The sequence below is a fragment of the Vombatus ursinus genome, unplaced genomic scaffold (genome assembly GCF_900497805.2).
Source record: "Vombatus ursinus unplaced genomic scaffold, bare-nosed wombat genome assembly UNPS02004691.1, whole genome shotgun sequence".
Taxonomy (NCBI): domain Eukaryota; kingdom Metazoa; phylum Chordata; class Mammalia; order Diprotodontia; family Vombatidae; genus Vombatus; species Vombatus ursinus.
Window position 1 is genome coordinate 741,748 of NW_020944469.1, and position 26,541 is coordinate 768,288.

Here is a 26,541-nt window from a genome sequence, read left to right on the forward strand (position 1 = left end):
TGAATGAAAAGCCAACCATAAATAATTTACTACTTCTGAAGGTACAGGTCTTAAATGATCAAACTAAAACAATATTCAATATTTCCAAGGTGAATGCTCATATTTTAAAAGGTGATATTCTCACACCACTCAAGGTAAATGTTTACACTTCTCTTATGTGAAATTCCTGCTCAGTATGACTAAATGTTTGGCCTGATAAAATTTAATAAGCCAGAATGCTTATTTGTGAAGCACTATCAGTCCCCAACTTACAAACAGGCTATGTTTTTTAAAATTCAATTGTTAGTTTTTTGACATTCAGAATATATTTTTCCACAAGAGTGAGGGAAGGGTGGTAACTTCACCATTGAAAGAACTGCCAGTTTAGAAACTCCATCCACAATTGATGATCTTCGACTTATGGTCTTAGAAGAGGAATTCTTACATGAGTGGGGGGAGGAGGGGGGAAAGAATCCATGGATAGATTTCAGGTGGTCTGTGATTTCAGGTGGTCTGTGACTTTGGATGGAAAAAGAAAATTACATCTTTGTTTTCACCAACCATCAAATGAAATTTAGCAATTTTCACAATTAGGAATTTAACAGGAAAAGAAAACCCATTATTCTGAAAATAGGTCTATAAGTTTCACCAAACTGCCAAAAAAGTCTATGACATAAAAAAGGCTGAGAAGCCCTGTCTTAGACGTTTGTCTAGAACCCTGAGGGGCTAAGTATCTTGTCCACAGTCACACAGCTAGTATGCAGCTAAGGAATTTTCCAGACCTCTAAATTAGACCTCTATTCACTATACCATACTACCTCTCTTCCAAAGATACGAAATTATAGATGATGATGAACTCCTGAGTCTAGCCCTCTAAAGCTTATATAATTGAGACTTGTATGTACTGATGTTAAGTGAAGTGAACAGAACCAGAAGAATGTTGTACACAGTAACAGCCACATTGCTCGATGACTAACTTTGATAGACTTAGCTCTTCTCGGCAACACAAGGATCTAAGACATCTCCAAAAGTCTCATGATGGAAAATGCCATCCACAAAGAAGAAAGAACTATGGAGTTTGAATGCAGATAGAAGCAGACTATTTGTTATTTTTTTTAGGCAATTGGGGTTAAGTGACTTACCCAGGGTCACACAGCTAGTAAGTGTCAATTGTTTGGTGTGCACCATTGAGGTGCGCCTAGCCTTAGCTCTTTTCAGCAATACAATGATCCAAAACAATTCCAAAAGACTTGTGATGGAAAATGCTACCAACATTCAGAAAAAGAACTATGGAATCTAAATGCAGATCGAAGCATACTATTTTCATTTTTTGTTTTTTTGTTTTTTCTTTCTCGTGGTTTTTCCCTTTTGTTCTGATTCTTCTTTCACAACATGACTCAGGCAGAAATATGTTGAACATGATTGTACATGTATAACCTATATCAGATTTGACTGCTGTCTTGGTGAGGGAGGGGAGGGAGAAAAATTTGGAACTAAAAATCTTACAAAAATGAATGTTGAAAACTATCTTTACATGTAATTGGAAAAAAATAAAATATTATTGGGGGGGGGGGGGGGAGATGTTCCCTGTTCCCTTTAGATTGCACACTCACTGCAAGAGTTTGCCACTGTCATGGAGGATGTCTAGTGCAGAAAACAAAGAGAAGGATTCGTTATAGTGATGTCCTCCAGATGTTCCTGTTCGCAAATGGCATTGTGATGATTACATCAAGCCCTAGAACCCTGCAGAGCCTCCTAAATGAGATTCATAACCAGTGTAAAGAAAAAATAATTCTGCCTAACAATCCACACTGTAAAAAGTGGATTCTTCAAGCATAGCTGAAGAATGCCTATTGTCCAGACTATGATATGCAATTGAATAGAGTCCATTAAGCTGGCCCGTATGTATGTACGTATGTATGTATGTATGTATGTGTGTGTATATGTATATACTGGAGATGGACAATGAGTTGGGCCCAGAAATGAATTGGAGGAAAAGAGCAGAATGGATTGCATTTGGGGAATTGTGTAGCACTTTCAATGACCTCAAGCTGCCCTCGAAACAAAATCTCATCTTTTTAACACCAATATTCTCCCCATGACGCTATATAGTTATGAATCATAGAATACCACAATTGCCAAGGTATCAAAACTGCAGGTCACCCAAAGGGCAACAGAGAGACAAACGGTGGGTGTAAATAGGCTAGAGCATATTTCCAACAACACAAGAAGCAGTCTAAAAGAAATATCAGAAAGATCCATGAGGAAAAAAGAAGGTGGGTCAATCACATGAGATGAAAAATTAACTGATGAGCTGCAATTGGTGCCAACATAATGTTAAAATACCTAAAGGAAGGTTTCAGCACAACAAACAGAAGGACCCTTGTGGAGGATTTCCAAGAAGACAGGAGCCACACCAGGTGAGAAGGCCTGGAAGAGTAGTAATCTACACCATCTACAGGAATACCACATCAATTAGATCACAGATCCACACACCATTCATAAATCTCATGTTTATAAGATCATGACTACCTGCATTAATATTTGCCACAATAATATTAGTGGCTCACATACATGTCTACAGAACTTTAAGATTCACATAGCATTCATCTTCACAACAACCCTGTGAAGGAGGTAGTACAAGTATTATTATTCCCATTTTACAGATGAGCAACTGAGGTTCAGGGAGGTCAATTTTTCCAGGCATAAGTTAGTCACAGAACATAAATTCAAATTTGCTGTCTCATATAGCTTACATTTATACAGCACTTTAAATTTTATAAAAAAAAAAGCTTTACATATGTTACCTGGTTTGATTCTTCTAACAACTCTGTGGAGTAGATAGTAATTCAAATCAGGAAACATTTATTAAGGGCCTGCTATGTGCTAGGCCTTTTGTTAGGCACTGAAGTTACAAGGACCAAAAGAGTCCCTTTTCACAAGAAGTTTATATTATCTACAAAGCAAAATACAAAGAAAAAAATGGGGGAAGGAGGAGGGTACTAATAACTGGCCTTATATAAGTGTTGACATTTTAGCTGAACCTTGAAAGGACATGAGGATTCCGAGACACAGGTGAAGGCAAGCATTCCAGACATGGAGGACAGTCAGAAAGGCAAGAGAAAGAAGTCAGCCAGTAGATGCAACTAGCTCAAAGCAATGGCATGTATTAAGATGGCAGAGCAAGAAAAATAGCTAAACACATTCCCCCAACTTAAACCTAGGTATGCTCTCCCACAATCCCATAGGATTGGAGAATGTGTGAAAAATCTGCATGTTTCAAGGGGTATCCTGCCAGCTCCCACTCCTAAAACTACATCTCACAAGTTCCCAGAAGAGTCAGTAGACAAAATTAGCTCAAAGCAACAGTTTTCACTAAGAAAGCACAGTAGAAATAGTAGTTACAAAACATTCCCCTATAAACCTGAGGCACAAATTTCAAACACTATCTGTGGAAAAGTGGGCACAAGTGTACAATGGTAGTGAAGCACAGAATAGGGAATGTGACGTCACACTAGCTCTGGAACTCATCCTAGTGGCCTGTCATCCTGGTTGGTGAGTGATTTTGTCTCACTATATCTAGCTAGGCCAGCTCTAGCCATATTTCACTTTACTCCCTGGTCACCTGGCTACCTACATATTCTCCTCTACCACCATCCCTTTCCAGCTCTGGAACCATAATCTGGATATCAATACTGCCATTCCTACTGGAAAGGGTTTGTCAATATACTCTCCTATGGCCCCATTCACCATAACTTTTGAAGCTAAAATAATCCATGGTTACTGATCTCCTTTGTATGCTGTCTTCTCCATTAGGATGTAAGCTCTTGTGCATAACCTTTGACCCAGCAATACCACTAACCCCAAATAGATAAAAGAAAACAGAAAAGAACCTATATATACAAAACAATTTCTAGCAGCTCTTTTTGTGGTGTCAAAGAATTGGAAATTGAGGGGATGCCCATCAATTAGTTTGATCACTTACAGAAATTTGATTTATGCTACTTAGATCAATTCTCTTAATTAAACCTACTGTCCTTTATTACTGAGCACAGAATTTTAAAGAATGCATATCAAATTACACTGAGCACTACTCTTGGTTTTTATGATTATTCAATACATCTTCAAATTGTAAAAAGGAAAAATATCTTCAGACACCTGGGCATCTATAATGTGCTGGGTATTTATTGTAAATCTATAAAGATACACTTCTAAGTCTCTACACTTCTAAGGGACAAAGACCATCTAGTTCATAGAACATATTGAGAATGAGGCAGGTTATAGGATCATAGGATCAAAGATGTCTAGTTAGAAAGGACCTCAGAGTCACCTGCTCCAATCCCTGATTGTTCAGATGAGGAAACGAAAGCCCAGAGTGGTCAAGTGACTTTCAAGTAACAGAGCCAGGAATTGAACACTGGTTCCTCTGACTCTAAACCTAATGTTCTGTCTCTCCATCACACCATTTGGTAGGTAGGACTTCTATGTCACAAATGCTAGCCTGTATTTGGGAGGTTTCTAGAGTGTTGAAGAAGTAATTTAGTTTGGGTCAAGTCTTTGTGGTTTCTCTTTTCTAGTTATGAAACTGAGTTTCTTCACAACTTCCCCCTTCCCTTCCTAAAGTTCTATTAGCAGGTGATCACATCAACATTTTCCAGGTCTGAGCATAACTGTCACATCCAGAATGCAGTTACACTTCACTTCCCACCCCCAAGGTAAACAATGAGGTCCCAAGTCCATACAGCTTATGGGATTGGGGAATTTTTATTACTGGCACACATGGCAGGAAAGAAACAGGAAGGAAACAAAGTATTTATTAAGCGCCTATTATGTGCCAGGAATTATGATAAGTGCTTTACACATAGTATGTCAATAAGTCACATATGATGGTATGTTCCATATGATGCAACACTGCTGGAAGAAACAAATCAACATTTTTTAAATGTCCCAATAAGAAGTCCTCTTTATGACTGCATACCTATGGGTAATAAAGATCTTCTGCAGAGAAGAGCAGGAAGACACCAGGATCGGTTTCAGTCGGGGGCTCAGCAGAGAAGACTCTTCTTAACAGAGCCTTAACTAGCAAGGGGTGAAAGGGACTTTGCCCAGAGTATGGGATTGGGGGGAGGGATGAGGACACTTCCACACTTCTTCCCTATACCCTATAGCCCCCAAGAAGCCCAGAGCACAACTCTCACAAGACTCTTTGGAGCAAACAATTATGCCAGGATAAGATTATCCTCTTCTCTGCTATTTGCCAAGTTTAATTGAATTCACTGACTTCCCAAGCCCACTGGTCATCTCTCCCTACTCTGGAGACCTAAGGGGTCCATCGTCGTCAGATGTTCAGATGTCATCTACTAGCTTGTATTGTTACCTACTTTACCTACTGTTACCTAACTGCTGTGTTCTGTCTGCCAGACAGATTGTAAGATCCTTGACAGCAGTGATCGTTAGTAAGAGCTAGAATTTCTATAGAACTTTATATAGCATATATATACATAAACATATATGTATGTATATAGTGACTACTTCAAGTCACATTCCAACTAAATATGTTGGGGGGGAAAACACATTTCAAACTACTGCCCTCTTAGAAGGTCATACATAGGACTTTGAGCTGGAAGAGACTTTAGAAATCTTGCTTTAAAAATATATATATATATATATATAAAATAAATAAATAAAATTTTAAAAAGAAAAGAAAAGAAATCTTGCTAAGTATCAAGGAAGTAGGCTGAAGCCATCTAACCTACAAGCTACTATATAGCTGCCAATGCTCCCTTTTTTCTGGTCATTAACCAGAGGCTATAAAACTGGCAGAAGAAAAAAAAGGAGCTTTCTACTCTTCTCCTCCTTTACTTCTTTTCTCCCCACCCTACCCTATCCTCAGCCCTCCATAATATTTGCTTAAAGAACCCAAAGCCTTTCACAATTCGGTTTTCCTTTTTTTTTTTTTTAATCTTCTAAATTGCACAAAGCCTCTCGTTTGAGTAATGAAAATAACAAAATTCTTGAGATCTTTGTAGCTCCCCCTCCTTTGGTTTGAGTTCAATACCTCTTAATTAAGTACTTCTTAATTTAATCAGTGTGTGCCAGCAACTACATTTTATGCATTTTGACAAGTCTATTTAGGCACTGAGTTAGACCGTATTAAAAGTACCTGAATTAAAAAAAAAAAAACAGACCCAAAGGTTTTGAAGTTAGAGATTTAAAATCTCATATTTCTAATATTGAGCCAGCTGTAGAGCTGATCACTATTGCTGGCTGATTCACATGCAATGCAAGCTTGTTTTTTTTAACATGTTTGAAACTCTCTAAAGTAGAGTGAAGAGTCAGCTGCATTTTTTATGAATTGATGTGATTTTTTTTCCTTAGCTGGCGCTGCTTTTCTGCATGTCCATCTTTGGAATCCATGAGTTAGATTCATTTGCCCTCCCAGTTTAGTTTTTCAATATGAAATGTAGTACACAGGCTATCTTCATCAATCACTTTTCAAAAAGTGAAAGTCAGCCTGGCCTAATAAGAATAACACTGAATTTGGAGGCAAAAGACTTGAGCTTTCTGGATTACTGCATGTGGGATTTAGCCCTCTCTGACCATGTTTCTTCATCTTATCAAGACAAGGCAGCATGGTGAATGAAGTGGAAAGCTCACTGCATGGGAATTCAGAGGACTAGGGTTTGAATCCCAGTTGGTACTTACTACCTGTGTGACTTGGTACAAATTGCTTAATCTTTCTGGGCCTCAGTTACCACATCTGTAGATGAGGGCATTGAACCAGATGAAGCTCATTTCTCCCTCTCCACCTATGGCACTATGATGGTAGGCTCTCCACCTATGGCACTATGATGGTAGGGAGTCTGGACTAGATGATGTCTAAGGTCCATTCCAGATTGAATCTCATGTGCCAAGAGAAGCTTGAAAGACATTATCAAGGATAGGTATGACCAGAAAAGATGGGCCAATCATGAAGCAAGATAAGAGACTGACAGACCAAGTAGAACATTGGTGCCCTTAAGAGTAAAAAAAGAGGAGGAAAGGCATGCAAAATGTTGGGTACATTCTCAATGGAAGACTTATGTGAAAATAAACAAGAAGTCACACAAGTTGAAAATCTGTAAAACAGGGGAGATACTTGTGCTACCTTAGAGGATCTTGGTTGTGCCTGCACCAACAAAAAAAGTACCTATGCAATTGGGATCTGTCAGGAATGTCAGAACTGGACCTCAAAGATCATCTAGTACAACATTTTCTAGCCCAAAATATACTATAGACCAATAAACTAAACACTCTTTTTTAAAAAATCATCCTACCCTTTACAGCCTCAACATAGCCATTCTTGATAGTTTAAGGGGTGGAGGTATGGAGCCAATGATGGAAAAGGAGAATACAATGGAAAGGAAGAAAAGGAGAGGAAGAGTTATGTTAAGTTAGAAGGTTTTAATTAGTAAAAGGCCTTTGGTAGTAAAAGTTTTGTTGAATACTAAAAATTTGTCCTGGGGATCAGAGATTTGAGAACACTGATTCCTTGGAAGCCCATCATTTTATACATGAGGAAAACTGAAGCCAAGGAAGAGCAATGACTTGCCCAAAGTCAACTAGCTAGTTAAGGGCAAAACTGAAGCCATAAGCCAGTTCTCCTGATGTCCAGTTTCAATTTTTTTTGGCATGTTACCATTACATTTATTCTCTACTCTCTACCCAATATTAATTGGCTACTTTTATATTAAGCAGTAATAGGTCCGCATTTGGAGATGGGAAAAGGGCATCACAAGAGAAGTAACTAGGAGGAAGCCATGAATCCCAGGAACCTGGCCTTTAGGAAAGAATCTCCTGATTGGGATGGTGGGAGGGGAGAGAAAATGGCAGGAACAAGAAGACAGTATGCTGGAATATTGTTAAAGAAGCTTCTTAAACATCAAAAAAACTATGTTTACTTGTAAATACAACATAAGATGAGTGTTCAAAGTTATTATTGGTATAAGTGATATAGTAGAAAGTGGGCAGACATTAGAGTAGAAAAGGCCTCGGTTCACAGGCTACTTCTGATGTTCACTGGCTGTGTGACTTGAGATAAATAACTTCATCTCTCAGTGCCCCAGACAACTCTGTAAAGCTATAAATTACAGCTAAGTTGCCTATCCACACAGATGAAATCATAGGTCCAAACAAATAAAATTGTCAAAGCAAATACTTCTCAAAGAGAACTCAACCATGAGAACAAAGCCATCCTCCTTTCCATAAAATGTAGGTACTGATGAATAGCTCAAGTACAACCTGTAGCCATGGCATTACTATAAACCTTGAATTTTAATATCTTATTCCTCAAGGTACTCTGTCATTATAAGTTAATTTTCCCCTCAAAAGACACAGTACTAATGAAGTGACTCAAAGTTTGTAAGACAAGAAAACTGTGTGTGTTTTGACTATTACATTAAAAAGTGACATTCGATGACACTATCCCACTGGGGGGATTGTGGCATGGCCCAACATCTAATATGAAACACATGCTGATAAGAAAAAGGTTTATAATGGTCCAACTTGAAAAGCTATCCACAGTTTTGGGCAACATAATCTAACTACAGCTTCACTAAAATACACTTTTAACCTAAAGTTTACTTTTAATTCAAAACACGGAACAGTGACATAAATATGATTTATCTTTTGGTCTTCTCAACAGTCCCAGAGGCTTCCAGATACCCCACTTAACAGCCTCACCAATCATGAATATAATAGGTGATTTCACTTACATGGTTCTGATACAGAATCATAGCAATGAAAGGGTCCTTAAGGATTATAGAGTTCAAACTCATCATTTTACAGATGAACAACTTGAGACCCAGAGAGAAAACCTGATTTTCCCAAAGGTCATGTAGCTAGGAAATGGCAGAATGAGGACTCAAACAACTCCTGGTATAGTGTTCTCTGCTGTATACCATGACTTGTTCTACTTCAGCTAATGTGAGGATCAGACTGAAAATAATACCTTTGAACCTTCATCCATCAGCAGCTAGTGGAAATGAACTCCCACTTGAACCAATTAAAGCGCCTATCCCTGTCCACAGAGTCACAATGAACATCAACATTATGGATGAGATGAAACTAGGATCGTAGCAAAAACAATGGATTTCTCAGGGTTGTTTTGAGGTTCAAATGAAATAACATTCATTAAGTGCTATATAACATTGTCAGACTCAGGCACTTGCACTGGGTTTTTTTGCTAATTTTTTTTGGAGGAGCACATGGGAAGGTTCAATCTGGAGGTGGGGTTATTTTAAGGAGTGACTATGATATAAAAACAAAAACTTAAAATAAAAATGAAGTTTTTTAAAAATATTTTTTAAAAAAAAACAGAAAACAAAATAGCAACAGATTTGGAGTCAGAAGGTCTCCATTAGATCTCCAGCTCTGCCACTAACTACTAACTTGGGTGATCATTTGACCCCCCTGAGCTTCATTTTCCTTACCTGGAAAATGACAGAGTAAGACTAGATGATCCCTAATTAGGGTCTCTTCTAACTCTGGCATTTTATAATTCTATAAATAGCAGCCAAATGGAATATATCTAGGATAAGCATCCTTTAAAAAGGTGAGGTACTTCAGTGGGAACATCCTATATAGCCCAGAGTAGGGAGAGAATCTTTACTCCAGAGCCAAAAAGGTCAAATACCAATTACAAGCAAATGAAGAAAGTTTACACTCAATTGGCTCTGCAACCTCAACAATTCAGAAGTTCCTCCAAATGACAGAGATGGCTCTCCCTGCCCATCTTGTGTGGCTCAGCAAAGGGGGCCCACTGAACATGCTGGAGGCTTTCCTTCATTTCTCCTGAAGGAAATTTTAAACTGACTATCAAATATGCCATCAAAGATTTCTTGAATTATAGCAAAGATGCTATGAAGAAAGTAGACGATGTAAATAAGCTCCTTAAGGTCAGTCTGGTAGCTAACAAAACTTTAACTGCTGTAATGATTTCCATAATGTCTGGTATCTGCACGTCAACAGCATTTTCTGATTATGTGTGTAAGGATATGACTTTGCTTCGCAGAACTTTGTATTTGCAAGTGCTATTCTTCCTCACTTTCAAGAATGTAAATGAATCAATGCTGATTGCTATCAAGTATTTATACATAATTATATTAAGAAGTAAGGCCTTTATCCCCTTGACAAGATCTATTCCCCTTTCATCCAAGTAGCATTTCAAATGCTACTCCAAAATTCCAAGAAAAAAAAACAACACAAACACCTCTATAAAGCTTTTGATTCCTCACTTTAAAGAATAATAGGAGCTAATTTTTAGCATTTATATAGCACTTCAAGGTCTGTAAAACACTTTTGTTGTTGTTCACTCATTCAAGTTGTGTCCAACTCTTCGTGAACCCATTTGGGGTTTTCTTGGCAAAGATGCTGGAGTGGTTTGCCATTTCCTTCTCCAGCTCATTTTACAGATGAGGAAACTGAGGCAAACAGGGTTAAGTGACTTGCCCAGGGTCACACAGCTAATAATTGTCTGAGGCCAGATTTGAACTCAGGAAAATAAGCCTTCCTGACTCCAGGCCCAGCACTCTATCCATTATGCCACACAACTGTCTGAGAACAACCCAAAAGATTTCCTGGCACTTGCCAAATAATTGACACATATCCTAGAGGGGTCAAGTATCTCTGGATTTTTCTTTCACCTCTAAAACCAACCACGGTCTCTCCCTCTTTGCCCCACAGCATCTGGCACCATCCATAAGAACCTAACCATTTTCCCTCATTAACTACCCTTGAATAAATTGGGAAACATCCCATTCCCCTACCCTCATCCCTCTTAATCAATTACTTTGTTCAAAGATTCCCCAAACATAAACCTGGATGTGGTGGTAGTGGATAACATTTTGTTCCTGACCAATCACCATGCTGAACCCTCAAAAAAGGAAAGAGCATCTCTAGCACGTGTCAGAGAGGGCCTTTTTCCTATACAAAAAAAGGAAAGCCAGACTACAGTGATTTATTCAAGAAATCATTCATTATGATCAAGTAGGATTTATATCAGAGATTCAAGGACGCTTCAACATTAGGAAAAGAATCAGTATAATTAATCATATTAAAAATCAAAACATCCAAAACCACATGATCATCTCAATAGATGCATGCAGAAAAAGCCACAAAGTACAAAATCCTTTTATGCTAAAAACTCTATAAGGTATAGGCATCGAGGGACCTTTTTATAATGTGAAAACCATCTATCTAAAATCAAAAGCAAGCATCATAAAGAATAGAAATACACTAGAACCTTTTCCAATAAACATGAGCATGAAGCAAAGTTAGTCATTCTTCCCACTATTATATGATATAGTTCTGGAAATGCTAGCAACAGCAATAAGACAGGCATAAAGGTAGATAAAGGGGAGATAAAACTTATTCTTATTTGCTGATGATCTGATAGTATACTTGGAAAATCCTAGGGAATCAGCAAAGATATTAATTGAGACAATAGTTTCAGCAAAGCTGCGGGCTACAAAATAAACCCTCAAAAATCAACAGTAGTTCTATCTGATAATAACAAAACACAAGAAGCAATAATAGGGCAATCTCATTCCAAATAACTACAAAATGCATAAAATATCTGGGAATCAACTTCCTAAAGTACACAAAAGACTTGCATAGATTCAACTACAAAGTGCTCCTTAAAAAAATAAAGAACAAATTCTTCTTTACAACATGACTAATGTGAAAATATGTTTAACAGGAATGTATATGTAGAGCCTTTATCAGATTGCACACCGTCTTGGGGAGGGGAGAAGGAGATTTGGAATTCAAGGGCTTGTGGAAGTGAATGTTGAAAACTGAAAATAAATTAAGGAAAAAAAAGAAATAAATAACAACTTAAATAGCTGGAGGAATATTCAGTGCTAATGGTTAGGCCATGACAATATCATAAAAACGACAATCCTACCAAAATTAGTTTACACTTGTAATGCTATGCCAGTCAAATTACCAAGACGACACTTTCTAGAACTTGATAAAGTAATAAACATCATTTGAAAAAGCAAAAAATCTAGAATATCAAAGGAAATGATGAAAAGAGGTAGGGATGAAGGGAATAGCACTTCCAGATTTCAAACTAAAGCAGCAGTCATCAAAACCATCTGGTATTGGTTAAAGAATAGAGTGATAGATCAATGGAATAGACTAGACAAGGGAAAATCAGAAACAGAACTCAATAATCCCATGTTTCATAAAGCAGAAAAGATAAATTACCTAGAAAAAACTCCTTATTTGATAAAAACTGCTAGGAAAACTGGAAAGCAGTCTAGCAGAAATTAGGTTTAGACTAACATCTTACACTTCACTCCACAATACATTCTAAATGGATATGCAACTTTAATATGAAAAATCATACTATAAAAAAATTAAAAGAGGAGCAGATCATATACCTCTCACAACTATGGGTAGGAAATGTATTCTTAACCAAAGAAGAGATACAGGTAATGACAAAAGATAAAACAGATAATTTTGATTACACAAAACTCAAAAGTTTTTGCTGTGACAATATTAATGCATCTAGGATAAGAAGGGAAGTGGTACAATGGGGAAAAGTTTTTGTATCAAGTTTCTATGATAAGGATTTGGTATCTAAGATACATAAAACAATTAATATATATATGCAGATTAAGAGCCATTCTCCAATAGATTGGTGGTCAAAGGATATGAATAAACAGTGCTCAAAAGAACTGCAAAGTATGCACAACCACATGAAAGAATGCTCCAAATCACTAATAAGAGAAATGCAATTCAAAACAACCCTGAGGTTTTACCTCACACTCTGCAAATTGGCAGAAATGACCCAAAAATGTCAAGTCAATGTTGGAGGGGTGATAGGATGATAGGCACACTAATACAATCATTTTGGAAAGCAATTTGGAATTATGCAAATAAAAGCGACTAAAATGCTGATACCTTTTTAACCAGAAGCTATATTACTGGGCTTATTACCCCAAGGAAGCCATTGATAATAAGAAAATCCCCATATACATAAAAATATTTATAGCAGCACTTTTTGTAAAAGCAAAGAATTGGAAACAAAACAGATATCCATCAATTGGAGAGTGGCTAAACAAATTGTGAAACACGAATGTAATGAAATATTATTGCACTGTAAGAAATGATTGTATGATGAATACAAAGAAGCAGGAAAATACCTAAATGAACTGATGCAGAGTGAAGTAAACAGGGGCAGCTAGGTGGTACAGTGGATAGAGCATGGGCGAGGAGTCAGGAGGACCCGAGTTCAAATCCGATCTCAGACCAAACACTTGACACTTACTAGCTGTGTGACCCTGGGTAAGTCACTTAACCCCAATTGCCTTAAAAAAAAAAAGTGAAGTAAACAGAGCTAAGAAAACAATATACACAATAATTACAACAATGCAAATGAAAAGAATAAAAATATAAAAAAATCAAAAGTGAATATAACAAAATTGCAAAAATCAAACAAGACTTGAATGGAGAGATATGAGAGGACACTCCCAATCCACCCTTTTGTAGAGGTAGGAGGTCTACAAGTATTACACACTGCATGTTTTCAGACTTTTTCAATGTATCTATCTGTCTGGCTGATTTTATTTTCTTTATAAAAAAAATAGTACTTGTCATTGGGGATGGCTGGGAGAGGGAAGGGAAGGGGAAGAGATACTTGGGATAACTATGATGACGTAAGAAACAGAAGACATAAAAATTTATTTTTTTTTTTAAAGAGAAAGCTAAGAGGCTATCTTTGAAACCACTCAATCTGGGGAACTATCACATCCGATCATCTCAATTTAGATACAGATTCAGAGGCCAAAAGCATTTCATTCCCACCTCTACCTGGCTGTAAAGAAGATCCTTTAATAAATCTCCTCTGAACATGTGTTCTCTCTTCCCCTTCCTAATGAAGATGCAGGGTTACCACATAATTACTCATTTGAAAAGGTATTTGCTAAATGAGGAAGCTGAATAAGAGAATTTGATCAAGGCTCCTCCTCATTTTTAAAGGTCTCAAATTTAAAGAGCTTTCATTTCAGTTGTTGCAACAAATTGTCCTAATTTAGAGCAGAAAATGTTTCATTGTGTTTGAATCCCCATAGCTTATCACTCTTAAACAGACATACTAAATGCCTAACCCCTAACAATGACCACCTTGGAAATGGTGCTCCTAGGAGCTCGTGCCTTCAGTGCCATTGCATTGGACAAGCCAATGCACTTTGCTGACTGTGGCTCTGTGGGTGGAAAAGTCCAAGAAGTGAATGCTGCAACAAAGTCCTGCAGGATTCACAAAGGAGGATCCTAGAGTATCAATGTTACCTTCATCAGTTTGAGGGCACGGCCTTGTGATGGGTTATTCTTCTACTCATCAGGCTTAGGGATAGGAAAAGGTATGGGTGGCATCAATTGTCTCACTGTAAAAAGCAAAACCTATGGCTACTCGAACAAACTGTCAATGAAGAGTGAATATCCTAATATTAAATTGGTAATGCAGGGGGAGCTTGTGGATGACAAGAAAAAAGTCTCCTTTCTGCCAGCAGATCCCAGTGCAGACAGTGTAAACTAATGAGCTATATCACAACAATATGCCTGTCTCATGATGAGATTAAACAGGAATGGGAGATGGGTGGTTGGCAAAGGATGAAACCTGAAACCAGCTCACTTGTGCCATAAGAAGAACGGAATTTCCAGGACACTGCTTTAACATATCCAGAATCCAATTCCTTGCCAAATCAAAAGCCATCACAGCTATACATTACACTCTATAAGACGAGGAAAAATTGAGCCTGGGGAACTGTCTTCATTCACTATGGGAAGGGTCTAAGGAAATGGTTGCTTTGAGGTCTCTGAGAATATAGGATTGAGTCATAAGGTTCAATTTCAAGGTTCAATAAGGTTCAAACTACAGTCGTACTAGTGCCATATTAAATCTCTAAGCTTTCAACCTTAAGTGTGTCACTGTAACACTCCTCTCTAATATTTGGTGTGACTACCTGGCCACAACACCTTGCTCCCTGTCCTGTTCTCTGAATGGTCTCTGTTTCCTTCAACCAAAGAACTCTGTTGTTAAGTGAATGGACATTTGTTTCAGTGGCTGTTGAATTATTCCTTTAATTTTGCCCTTTGTCTTGGGTGGTATTTACGAACAAATAAATATATGATTTTTAGACAATTCCAAGAGATTCATGATGGAAATTGCCATTCACACCCAGAGAAAGAAATATAGAGTTTGAATGCAGATGGGAGCATACTATTTGCTGTCCTTTTCCTTTGTTGTTTTGTTTTATTGCTTCGTTCTCGTGGTTCCTCCCATTAGTTCTAATTGTTCTTTACATCATGACTAATGGGAAAATATGCTTAATATGAATGCATATGTAGAGACTATATCAGCTTGTGGAGGGGGGAAGAAATAGGAGAGGGAGAAAACTTAAAACTCAAAATCTTATGGAAGTGAATGTTGAAAACTAAAAATAAGTTAATTTAAAAAAAAGAAATGTATGATTTTTGCACAAGTTCATGGTGAATACACAGCAGCATGTACAGGCTGAGTCTTTTTTTTTTTTAACCTTATTAACTTGCAACTTCTCTTTAAGCACCTGGAAATACTCTTTTGAATAAAGCATTTATAAATCTTTTTAAAAATAAAAAGAAATGTTTGTTAGATTGGATTTGGTGGTACATTTTCATAAACCTGTAATTTAAATGTTGATAAAAATAAATCCAATTTTTAAAATGCACTTTTCAAGATAATGATTCACTGTAAACAGAGACTAATCTAGTGGAAAGAGCACTGGACTAGCAATCATTAGCAATTAAAAATCATCCCATATGAAATGCTAAAAAAATTTATTGACCTTAAAAATCAAATATTCCTCTTGAAGGATTTCCATTTATTAATAGCTTTTGATAGCTAAATTTTAGACAAATCTCAGAGTTTTTCTGTAAATGTAAAGTGACTAGAGTTCTGTAAAATGAAGTTGAATGTTCCAAATCACTAATAATAATGTATATAATAACAATAATAATGGCTAACATTTACATGGCACCTACTATGTGCCAAGCACTTTACAAATATTACCTCAGTTGATAAATCAAAACAACTCTGAGGTTTCAACCCATACTCAGCAAACTGACAAATGTGACAAAAGACAGGAATAGTCAATGTTCTAAGGATTGGGAAGTCAGGCACATTAATGTGTTGTTGTTAGAGCTGTCAACTGGTTCAACCATTCTGGAAACCAATTTGGAAGTACACAAAGAAAGGAACTAAAATGTCCACACACCTTGATTCAAAGATTCCACTGTTAAGCACTTACCGACAAGAGATCATTGACAAATGAAAGATTCCACATACACAAAAATATTTATAATGGCATTTTTTCTGGAAGCAAAGTAGATACCCATCATCTGAGGAATGGCTAAATAAACTACTACATGAATGTAATGGAATATTACTGTGCTATAAGAAATAATGAGCATCTAAATCACTATTGATTAGAGAAATGCAAATCAAAACTCTGAGGTACCACATCACATCTATCAGACTGGCTAACATGACAAAACAGGACAATAATAAATGTTGGAGAAGATGTGGGAAAATTGGAACATTGATACACTGTTGGTGGAGTTGGGAACTAATCCAACCATTTTGGAGAGCAATGTGGAACTATGCTCAAAGGGCTATAAAACTGCCCAAACACTTTGATCAAGCAATACCACTTCTAGGTCTGTATCCCAAAGAGATCATAAAAATGGGAAAAGGACCCACATGTACAAAAATATTTGTAGCACCTCTTTTTGTGGTGGCAAAGAATTGGAAATTGAGAGGATGCCCATTAATTGGGGAAAGGCTGAACAAGTTGTGGTACATGAATGTAATGGAATACTATTGTGCTATAAGAAATGATGAGCAGGCAGACTTCAGAAAACTCTGGAAAGACTTATTATATGAATTGATGCTGAGTGAAGTGAGCAGAACCAGAAGAACACTGTACACAGCAATCGCCATATTGTGTGATGAATAACTTTGATAGACTTATCTCTCTTAGCAATGCAAGAATCTAAGACAACTCCAAAAGACTCATGATGGAAAATGCCATCCACATTCAGAAAAAGAACTATGGAGTCTGAATGCAGATAGAAGCATATTATTTGCTCTCTCTCTTTTTTTGTGTGTTTCTTCTTCCTTGTGGTTTCTCCTGTTGGTTCTAATTCTTCTTTACAATATGACTAATGTGAAAATAGGTTTAATATGAATGTATATATAAAGCCTATATGAAATTGCACAGTCCTCAGGTGGGAAAAGGGAGGGATGGGGAGAAAATTTGGAACTCAAAATCTTATGGAAGCAAATGTTGAAAACTAAAAGTAAATAATTAAAAAAAAAAAAAGAAATGAGCATGATGAATACAGAGAAGCATGGAAAGACATGTATGATGGAGAGCAAGGTAAACAGAGCCAGGAAAACAATACACACAATGACTATAATAATATAAGTGGAAAGAACTACCACCACAAAAGGACTAAAACTGAATGATACCTCCCGACATTCCCTTGCAGAGGTCTAGGTCCACCAGGATGAATCACTGCATATAATGTCATTTTTTCCAATACATTGATTGATTTTACTGAACTTTTTTTTTATTCTTCTTTAAAAAAAATTCTTATAACAGGGCTCTCTGGGAAAGGGAAAAAAAGGATGCAAAGGGAAATCTAGATGTAAAAACAAGAGATATCAATAAAATCTGTTTTTTGAAAATGCAGTTTAGTTACTCAAGACCTTTTTATACAAAGCCCTATACCAGGTTTGAGTGGGAAATAAAAGAGAAGGCTATGAGCATGACTAGGAGTTGTGAGAGCTGAGCTGTCACGAATTTATCACTCTATTTTCTATTTAATGACATGTACATATATAACTTTATTTGTATACATTATCACTCCTACTAGATTACATGCTCCTTAAGGACAAAAAGCCTCATTTACTCTTGTATCTTCCTGAGCTCTGAGCATAGTATTTTGCACAGAACAAATACTTAAATGTTTTCTGAATTGAATCCTACATAATGGTAGGTTAGTTAGATCACTTTGTATACGAAAATAAGTACAATGTAATCAAGGAGAGGCAGGAGTACAGGTTTCTCTCCAAAATTTGGGAACATAAATTTTTAGTAGTCATCCTGTGAGATGTGTTGACGTGACTGAAGTAACTCCCAAATAAGACTAAATTGCAACTGATAAATGATTGTTATGAGATAATGTCATAATCAAAAGAAACACAGAACAAAGATAGTTGAAAAACACTAAGGATTTGTTGATGCATATACATATACATGTATACACACACACATATGTATGTATATATATACATATACATATATATATACATATATATATATATATATAGGCCCAGCGGAGGGGTTATTCTGAATAATAACCAATAGATAGCTCTCCAAAGGGCAAAGGACAATTTTTCATAGGTTCATAGATTTAAAGCTTGAAGGGACCAGAACCTTAGAGATTACGTAGTCCAATCCCTTCATTTTACAGATGAAGAAATTGAGACCCAGAGAGGTTAAGTGACTTTGGCCAGCATTACATAGGTAGTAAAATAAGTTGCTGAGCTGAGATTTGAACCCGGGTTATGTGACTTCAAGTTTGGTCCTTTCCACTGGACCCCACCTGTAATTTCAATCCAACAATCATTTATTAAGCACCTGGAATGTGCAAGGCAATGTTTAGACATGGGAGATGGAGGGTTGGAGTCCTAGACCTGTGATTTCATTGATGTAGGGAACTACTTTCATTCAGATTTCAGAACCACAGGCAATTCCTCCTTAAGATCAAAGTGAAAGTATCAATGATGCTCTTCAACTTTTTGAATGAATCAAAAATATGGATCTGTTTGTTGTCTGAATAGCAGCTCTTTTAAAACTTTTTGGTCCACCAAGTCCTTAAGGCTTCCTCAATAGGAAATAAGATCATGGTTTTTTAAAAATACATACCATGACACTTCAAATTCTGCAGTTTCCAAATGCTAACATATCATACGCCTGTATGAACCATACTGTACCAGACAAGCAGGTGCTAAGCATCGTTTGTGGTCTTCCGAATGAAAAGTTGAGTAAAGCAGAGAGGTCTATATAACTCTTCCAAAATCATACAGCAGTTCCGCAGGACAATCCAACACAATTCAGGTTGTTTCCTTCTATTCTATCTCTTCTGCTATTTTTAAAGATCAGGTGGAGAGATGTAAATTAGATGATAAGATAATGAGCTGGTTTCTGAATTTGTAGGACATGAAGAATAGTCATTAATAGATCAAGATCAACTTGAAGACAGGTTTCCAGTGGAGTGCTACAGGGATCTGTCCTTGGTTGTACACTTATTTTTTTGGAGGCAATCATGGTTAAGTGATTTGCCCAGGGTCACTCAGCTAGTGCCTGAGGTCAAATTTCAACTCAGGTCCTCCTGACTCCAGACCTGCACAACTTTGCAATATGTAGTGGCCAAAATTAAAACAGGTTAAACTTCTCCAGGCGGCAGATAGATTTTTAGCAGCTCACTTTCCAAGTAAAGGTATAGTTAATGATTAAACTATTTTGCAAATAAACCATATTAAAAAGGGGGAAATATATATATATTTATACATATATACCATGATTTCAATATTCTTGATAAAATTAAATATAATACCTGGGGTTTTAACTCTTCAAACCTTGAGAAGCTGAGTGTCCCAAAGTGTTTAATAAAGTCTTGAGTCTTGAATTTGGAGTGGGAAGACCTCTGCTCTGCTACCTGTGAGACCCTAGTTAAGTCACTTAATCCTTCCAGGTCTCAGTTTCTTCCACTCTAACAAGAGACAACTGAACTAAATTATCTCTAAGTCTCCTTCCATTTTAAATTCTACAACCAAGGTCCTGGACAAGTCACTTCACTTATCTCTGGGTTTCTTCTATCTCCTAATCAATTGAACAAAATGATCTCTAAGGTTTCTTCTATCTCCTAATCAATTGAACAAAATGATCTCTAAGGTTTCTTCCAGCCCTAAAAGTATATGACTTGGGGCAGCTAGGTGGCATAGTGGATAGAGCTCCGGCCATGGAGTCAGGAGGACCTGAGTTCAAATCAGGCCTCAGACACATAACACTCACTAGCTGTGTGACTCTGGGCAAGTCACTTAACCCCGATTGCCTCACTAAAAAAAAAAAAAGTATATGACACTAAGTTATAAGCCCCTAGAAGGAAGGGAGAATTGGCCTTATATCCCATCCCTTTATATTCACAGGCCCCAAGCACATAGTTCATTTTTTTTATTCTAAACTTAACAAAACACCAAATAAAAGGGGCATTTCCAATATACATAAAACAGAAAAAGATCATACATGAAACTGCAAATTTCTATTATATGCAGCTTCCTTTTCTTTTTAAATAACATTAAATTTTTTCAAAATATTTTATTTGATTAAATTTTCCCATTTACATGTAAAAAAATTTTAATATTCCCTTTTTAAATTTTCAGTTCCAAATTCTCTCCCTCCCACTTGCCCCTCCCCCCTCTTTAGGAAGGCAAGTAATTTTATATCGATTATACAATTAAATAGATATTAAATTCAATGTGCAACTTTCACAGTAGTCTGGCTTGTCACACAGTACACTTCTTTAGTACACCAAATAGTCAGTGACTCTGTTATCTTAGCAATGTGGACATTCTCTCCATCAGTAAAGATGGTAGCCTACCTATGACTTCGTGTGTGACATTTCCTGTCTGTTTCCACAGAGGATTGATCAAACTTGCTTGAGTTGAGGTCTTCCTCTAGGTCAGTATTTCTTAACCTGGAGTCCAGAAACTAGTTTTCTTAATATTGTGATAACTATTTCAGTATAATTGCTTTCCTTTGTAATCTTACGTATTTTATTTTATGCATTTAAAAACATGATTCTGAAAAAGGACATCTAAGTTTCACCTGACTGCCCATGACCCAAAAAAGGTGAAGAAGCCTTGCTCTACATCTTTCTACATTTTGTGGTTACCAGTAGTATGGTATTCTGGCTAGCCATTTGTCATCCTTCTTGCAACATGACCAGCCCCACCTTCTTTTCCAATCACAATCTAAATGTTTATTGATCATTTTGATAGAATCAAAAATCAATCTAATTCTTCAACTCAAATCCAACGAACATTTTTAAATTCTCTACAATGTAAGGAAACAGTCTGCCTCTCAAAGAGTTCATGGGGGGGGAGGGGAGGATATAATACATAAGTATAGTACAGGAGAACCGACTGGGGTGAATCAGAAAAGGTTTCACAGGTACCCAAGACAAGCCTTGAAGAAAGACAAGCATTCTGAGAGGCAGAGATGAAGGAGTCTACTCCAGGCATTGGGAACAATTTGCACAAATATATGGAGGTGGGAGATAGAATGTCAAGTTCAGGAAACAGTTTGCAGGCCACTTTGGTTGGAACATAGACTTCAAGGAGGCAGCAGTATAAAACAAGGCTGGAAAAGCTGTGATCAGTGTGGAAAGAAGGACTTTGGTAGACACAGATGAAAGAAGAATATATTCAAGAGATGGAGAAATAGCTTATTCAAATGTACAGCAGCAGGAGATGAAGTGTTGATTTTTGAGGTGTCCTTTTGGTTTGGAGTGTTGCAAATAATATAAAACAAGACAGGAAATATAAGGTGCAGTCTGATTGAGGAAAGCCTTGAATTATTATATGTATTATACTTAGGTGTCTATGTATTTGCTCTAGTTGTGGGTTCCCCTTACTGGAGGTCAAAGGATGAACACATCAGGTAGGCTGAAGTAGAAGAGATTCTTTTGGGTCGGATGTGACTGCTGAGGTCCCTTCCAATTCTAAAATTCTATGACTCTTTTTGAGCCTGCATTTTATTCTAGAAGTAGTGATTTTTGAGAAGAATAAGTGGAGTTTTTTGAGCAGGAAAATGACTTCATCAGATCTGTATCTTAGAAATAATAATTTGGTAGCTACGTAAAGGATAGAAAGGAAAGAGGAGAGTCTAGAGGAAAGGAGAACAGTTAAAAAGCTATCATAAATAGAGAATATTATGAAATGCAAAATGGATAATTTTGATTACATTAAATTGAAAAGTTTTTGCACAAGCAAAGCCAATGCAACCAAGATTAGGAGGGAAACAGAAAACTGGGAATTTTTACAACCAGTGTCTCTGATAAGGACCTCATTTCTAAAATATATAGAGAAGTAAGTCTAATTTATAAGAATACAAGTCATTCCCCAATTGATAAATGGTCAAAGGATATGAACAGGCAGTTCTCAGATGAAGAAATTAAAGCCATCTATAGTCATATGAAGAAATGCTCTAAATCACTATTGATTAGAGAAATGCAAATGAAAACAACTCTGAGGTACCAATCACACCTATCAGATTGGCCAACATGACAAAACAGCTAAATGATAAATGTTGGAGAAGATGTGGGAAAATTGGAACACTAATGCATTGTTGGTGGAGCTGTGAAATGATCCAACCATTTTGGAGAGTCATGTGGAACTATGCCCAAAGGACTATAAAAATGTGCATACCCTTTGACCCAGCAACAGCACTTCTAGGGTTATATCCCAAAGAGATCATAAAAATGGGAAAAGGACCCACATGTACAAAAATATTTATAGCAGCACTTTTTGTGGTGGCAAGAATTGGAAATTGAGGGGATGCCCATTAATTGGGGAATGGCTGAACAAGTTGTGATATATGATGAACAAGCAGACTTCAGAAAAACCTGGAGAGACTTGTATGGTCTGATGCTAAGTGAAGTGAGCAGAACCAGGAGAATGTTGTACACAGTAACGGCCACATTGTGCGATGACTAACATTGACATACTTAGTCCCTCTCAGCAATGCAAGACCTAAGACATCTCCAAAAGTCTCATGATGGAAAATGCTATCCACATCCAAAGAAAAAACTATGGAGTTAGAATGCAGATCAAAGCATACTATTTGCTCTTTTTTTTCCTCCTGTTTTATTTTGTTTCCTCTTTCTTGTGGTTCCTCCTATTGGTTATAATTCTTCCTTACAATATGACTAATGTAAAAATATGTTTAATAGGAATGTACATGTGGTACTTATATCAGATTTCACACCATCTTAGGGAGGGAGTCGGAGAGGCAAGAGGAAAAAAAATTTAAAACTCAAAAGTTTATGGAAGTGATTGTTGCTAAATCAAAATAAATTAATAAAATATTTTAAAATAAAAAAACTATCATAATAGTCCTAGTGAGAAGTGACATTGGATTTAGCAATTAAGAAGTCACTGTTGACAATAGTACAATAAAAATGGAATGCTACAAAATTACAATAACTAAGCTTGGTCCTGAAGATTCAATTCAATAAACATTCACTAAGCAGCAACTACTATGTCAGGCACTGTGTTAAGCACTGTGGATACAAATAGGAAAAAAAAAGTCTTGGCCGCCTGGGGAGTTGATGATCTAATGAGGGAAGGCAATACACAAAAAGGAAGTTGAAAAGCAGGGGAGGGGGAGGACCGGGGAGTACTAGGCCCAATGGGGCATGTGATTCTTCCGAGTAGAGACTAGGCAGGGCAGCTGATGAAGAATGGAGTTACTAGGAAAGCTGGCTCTATAAAAGAAGGATTTGGGAGGTGTTTAGTGCTCTGCCCTCCAATCAGAGGATGAATTGAGAAGGCATAGAGTGTCCAAACCTGAGTCATTCTTCTCCAGTGATAAAATTTCTGGTGATCAGTTTACCCTGGGGCCAGAGAGGAGAGTTCACTGGGTTCACTGGAACATTACACAATGTCAGACTCTTTTTGTATGATACTTAAGTTTTTTTTCTTTCCTCTTTTTTTTTTTTTTATTCTTTATAAGGGGTAACTCTCTGGGAGGGAATGGAGAGTAGGGAAACGGTGGGGAAATGTAGGTGGTTTAAAAAAAAAAGTATGAAGAAAAATTTATTTAAAAAAAAAAAGAGGTCAACGTTGACCTTTGAAAGTAGTTTCAGTGGAGCGGTGGATTGGAGACCAGGTTCCAAAGGACTGAATAAAGTAGCTAGGGAAAAAAGTAGAAAGCTAAGAGTCTAACATTGAAAAGCAGAAGAGAGAGGATAGTTTAAGGAGATAGGAGCAGGGTCCAGGAAAACTTTCAAGGACAGAGGAAATCTAAGTATGTTTTTTAAATATCTGCTTCTAGGATACATTTTTGTACATTTTGTTGCAATTGAACATTTCTAACGATAGAAGGAAAATAGAACATGCTCTTGTAAAACACTTAAATTAATAACAATTTACTCTGACCAAATACTGTATTTAGAGAAAATAACAAGGCTAGGGTGCATAATAGGCAACATTCCCTAGCCACAACCTCATTCATATTAATTACGCGAAGCCAAAATAAATGGCTCTATAGTTTCAACATACACAAGGCCTCGGAACTTTTTAGGCAGAAAGGACAAGCCGTAGCCACATTGATAGGAATGGGGGCGGGAGGAGAGAGGACCCCAGTGTTTGAAGGCAGACACGAGTTACAGGATTTGAGCCTCGCAGTCACGGAACACCGCCAACAGGAGCGTCAACCCAATTTGTCATTCGTCTACAGGTGACCTACTGTCGTTTTTATTATGTCTCGCTTTAAAAATCGACTTCCACCCTGAGTCGCTGCTTGGGGGTACACAACTTCTGCATCCCGTTACTTACTTTTCCGAAGCAGCAGGCAGTTCGCCCTTTGGTCGGTAAACACCTAGGGGCGAACATGCAGGAATGTGTTTACCCCCTTTCTTAAAAAGGGAAAACAGAAGCTGTGATGTAATGGAAAGGGCGCTGGATCAGGAAGAAGAGGATCTGGATTTTCAAAATCCACCTCAACTCCTCACACCTGGGCCGCCCGAGGCAAGTAATTTGCTAAAGGCTGGGAGCGCTCAGGAGCAGAGGCAGCTCTCGAGCCCAACCGCTGTCCATGCCGGAGCACCGCTGCGGGCGCTGCCCAGTCTGACCTGGGGATCGCATGGCAGGCACCTCCCCTCCTTCCGGACGTGCGCTCCCTCAGCTCCCCAGGAGCCGCTCACTGACCCCCAAAGCTTTCCGGGTCCTTCCCGATGAAGTGGCTCCGTCCCCCTCCCCAGCGCGCACACACCTCCCCCGCCCGCAGCGGTGCTCCGGCCTGAGGCTTCCAGAGGGGTCGCCGCCGTCCAAGCCCCTTCCCCCCGGTCCCGGGCTCGGCTGCCGGACTCGCCTCCCCGTGTCCCTCCCAGCCCAGTGGTCTCCTCAGCCTGCCATGTGGCATGGGCTCCTCACCTGATAGGTTCGGCGGCTCCCCGAGCCGCCTGCCGAGCCGCCAGTCCTCCGCGGCCGGGTCACGCCGAAGCCGGAGCTGAGGACCGAGCCCAGGGGCCGAAGCAGGACGGCCGAAAGCCGCTGCCTTTCAAAGGCAGCGGCAACGTCCGGGGCACACAACACCAGGCGCGCCATCTTGAGTGGGGAAACCGGTGACTCCGCGAAGAATTGTGGGATAGTGACGGAGTGAGCCGCGGCCCCGCCCCTGGGCCAACTTAACTACCTAAGTTACCTCCCTTGGGTCCCCGGGCCGCTACCTCTGACCATTGTTCGCTGGCTCGCGGGCCGGCGACTCGAAAGCGGAGCGGAAGTGCGCTCTTGGCTGCCCACCCCGCCTCTTCCCGGAAGCCCGTCCCGGTGTCCTACTCTCCGGACACCCCCAGACTCCGCTTGGCCCCTTTTCCCGCCACTAGCGGCCAGCCGGCTCCCAGCCCCGCACCCCCCATTCTTATCTTCGATTGCCTCCACACTCTGTCACTCTATCGCTCCTTCCATATGCAGCCAGCCCGTCAAATTTATTCGGCTCTCACTGTGTGCTGATCCAAAATAAAACCGTCCCTGCCCCCAAAGAGCTCACATTTTGCATGGGGGGGGGGATGACTAAATAAATATGGGGCACTTCGGGTCATGCCGAAGTCGAAGAAAGTTGAAGTGATTTGCCCGTGGTCGCCCAGCTAGACCCAGCTTAGGCAAGAGGCTAAATTTGAACCAGTTCTTCTGATCATCGTACAACTTAACCACTTAGACCACACTGTAACTCTAAATCGGATTATTGCTTTTATTTGAAAATCAATATCGTTCTCCTTGTACACTATGGGGGGGAAAGTGGAATTTAAGACCTGGGTTTCCGTCCGGCCTTAGATACTCAGCTCTATAAACCCTGGACAAGTCAAAAACCTTTCTATGCTACAGTTGCCTTAGCTGTAGAATGGAGGTAATGATAGCACGAACCTCATCGGTTGTTGCAAGGATCAAGTGAGATTATGGAAAACCTGAAACTGTTATGCGACCGTGTGCTTTGTGTAGCGGGTATGAGATGGTTGCTCTCTTCCAGAAGAGCCTGACAAGTTCAGGTGGAGGGGAAAAAATGAGGTTGGATGAGATGACTTCGGAGGACTCTTCCAGATCTAAATCTATGGTCCTATGATCCTAGACACAGAAAAGCAACAGCGTTCAATTCAACAGACATTGATTAAGCGCTGGAGATGAAACGACAA

At 38.4% G+C, this 26,541-nt stretch overlaps 1 protein-coding gene across 1 annotated transcript in view; it reads right to left on the reverse strand.

Moving 5' to 3' along the window:
• ABCB7 (ATP binding cassette subfamily B member 7) overlaps nt 1-25,459 on the reverse strand; it is a 119,722-nt gene extending 94,263 nt beyond the window's left edge. Inside the window, exon 1 of the mRNA XM_027839679.1 lies at nt 25,286-25,459. Coding sequence (XP_027695480.1) covers nt 25,286-25,459 — 174 coding nt within the window. The remainder of the gene's footprint in view (nt 1-25,285) is intronic.
• Nucleotides 25,460-26,541: the final 1,082 nt, after the last annotated feature.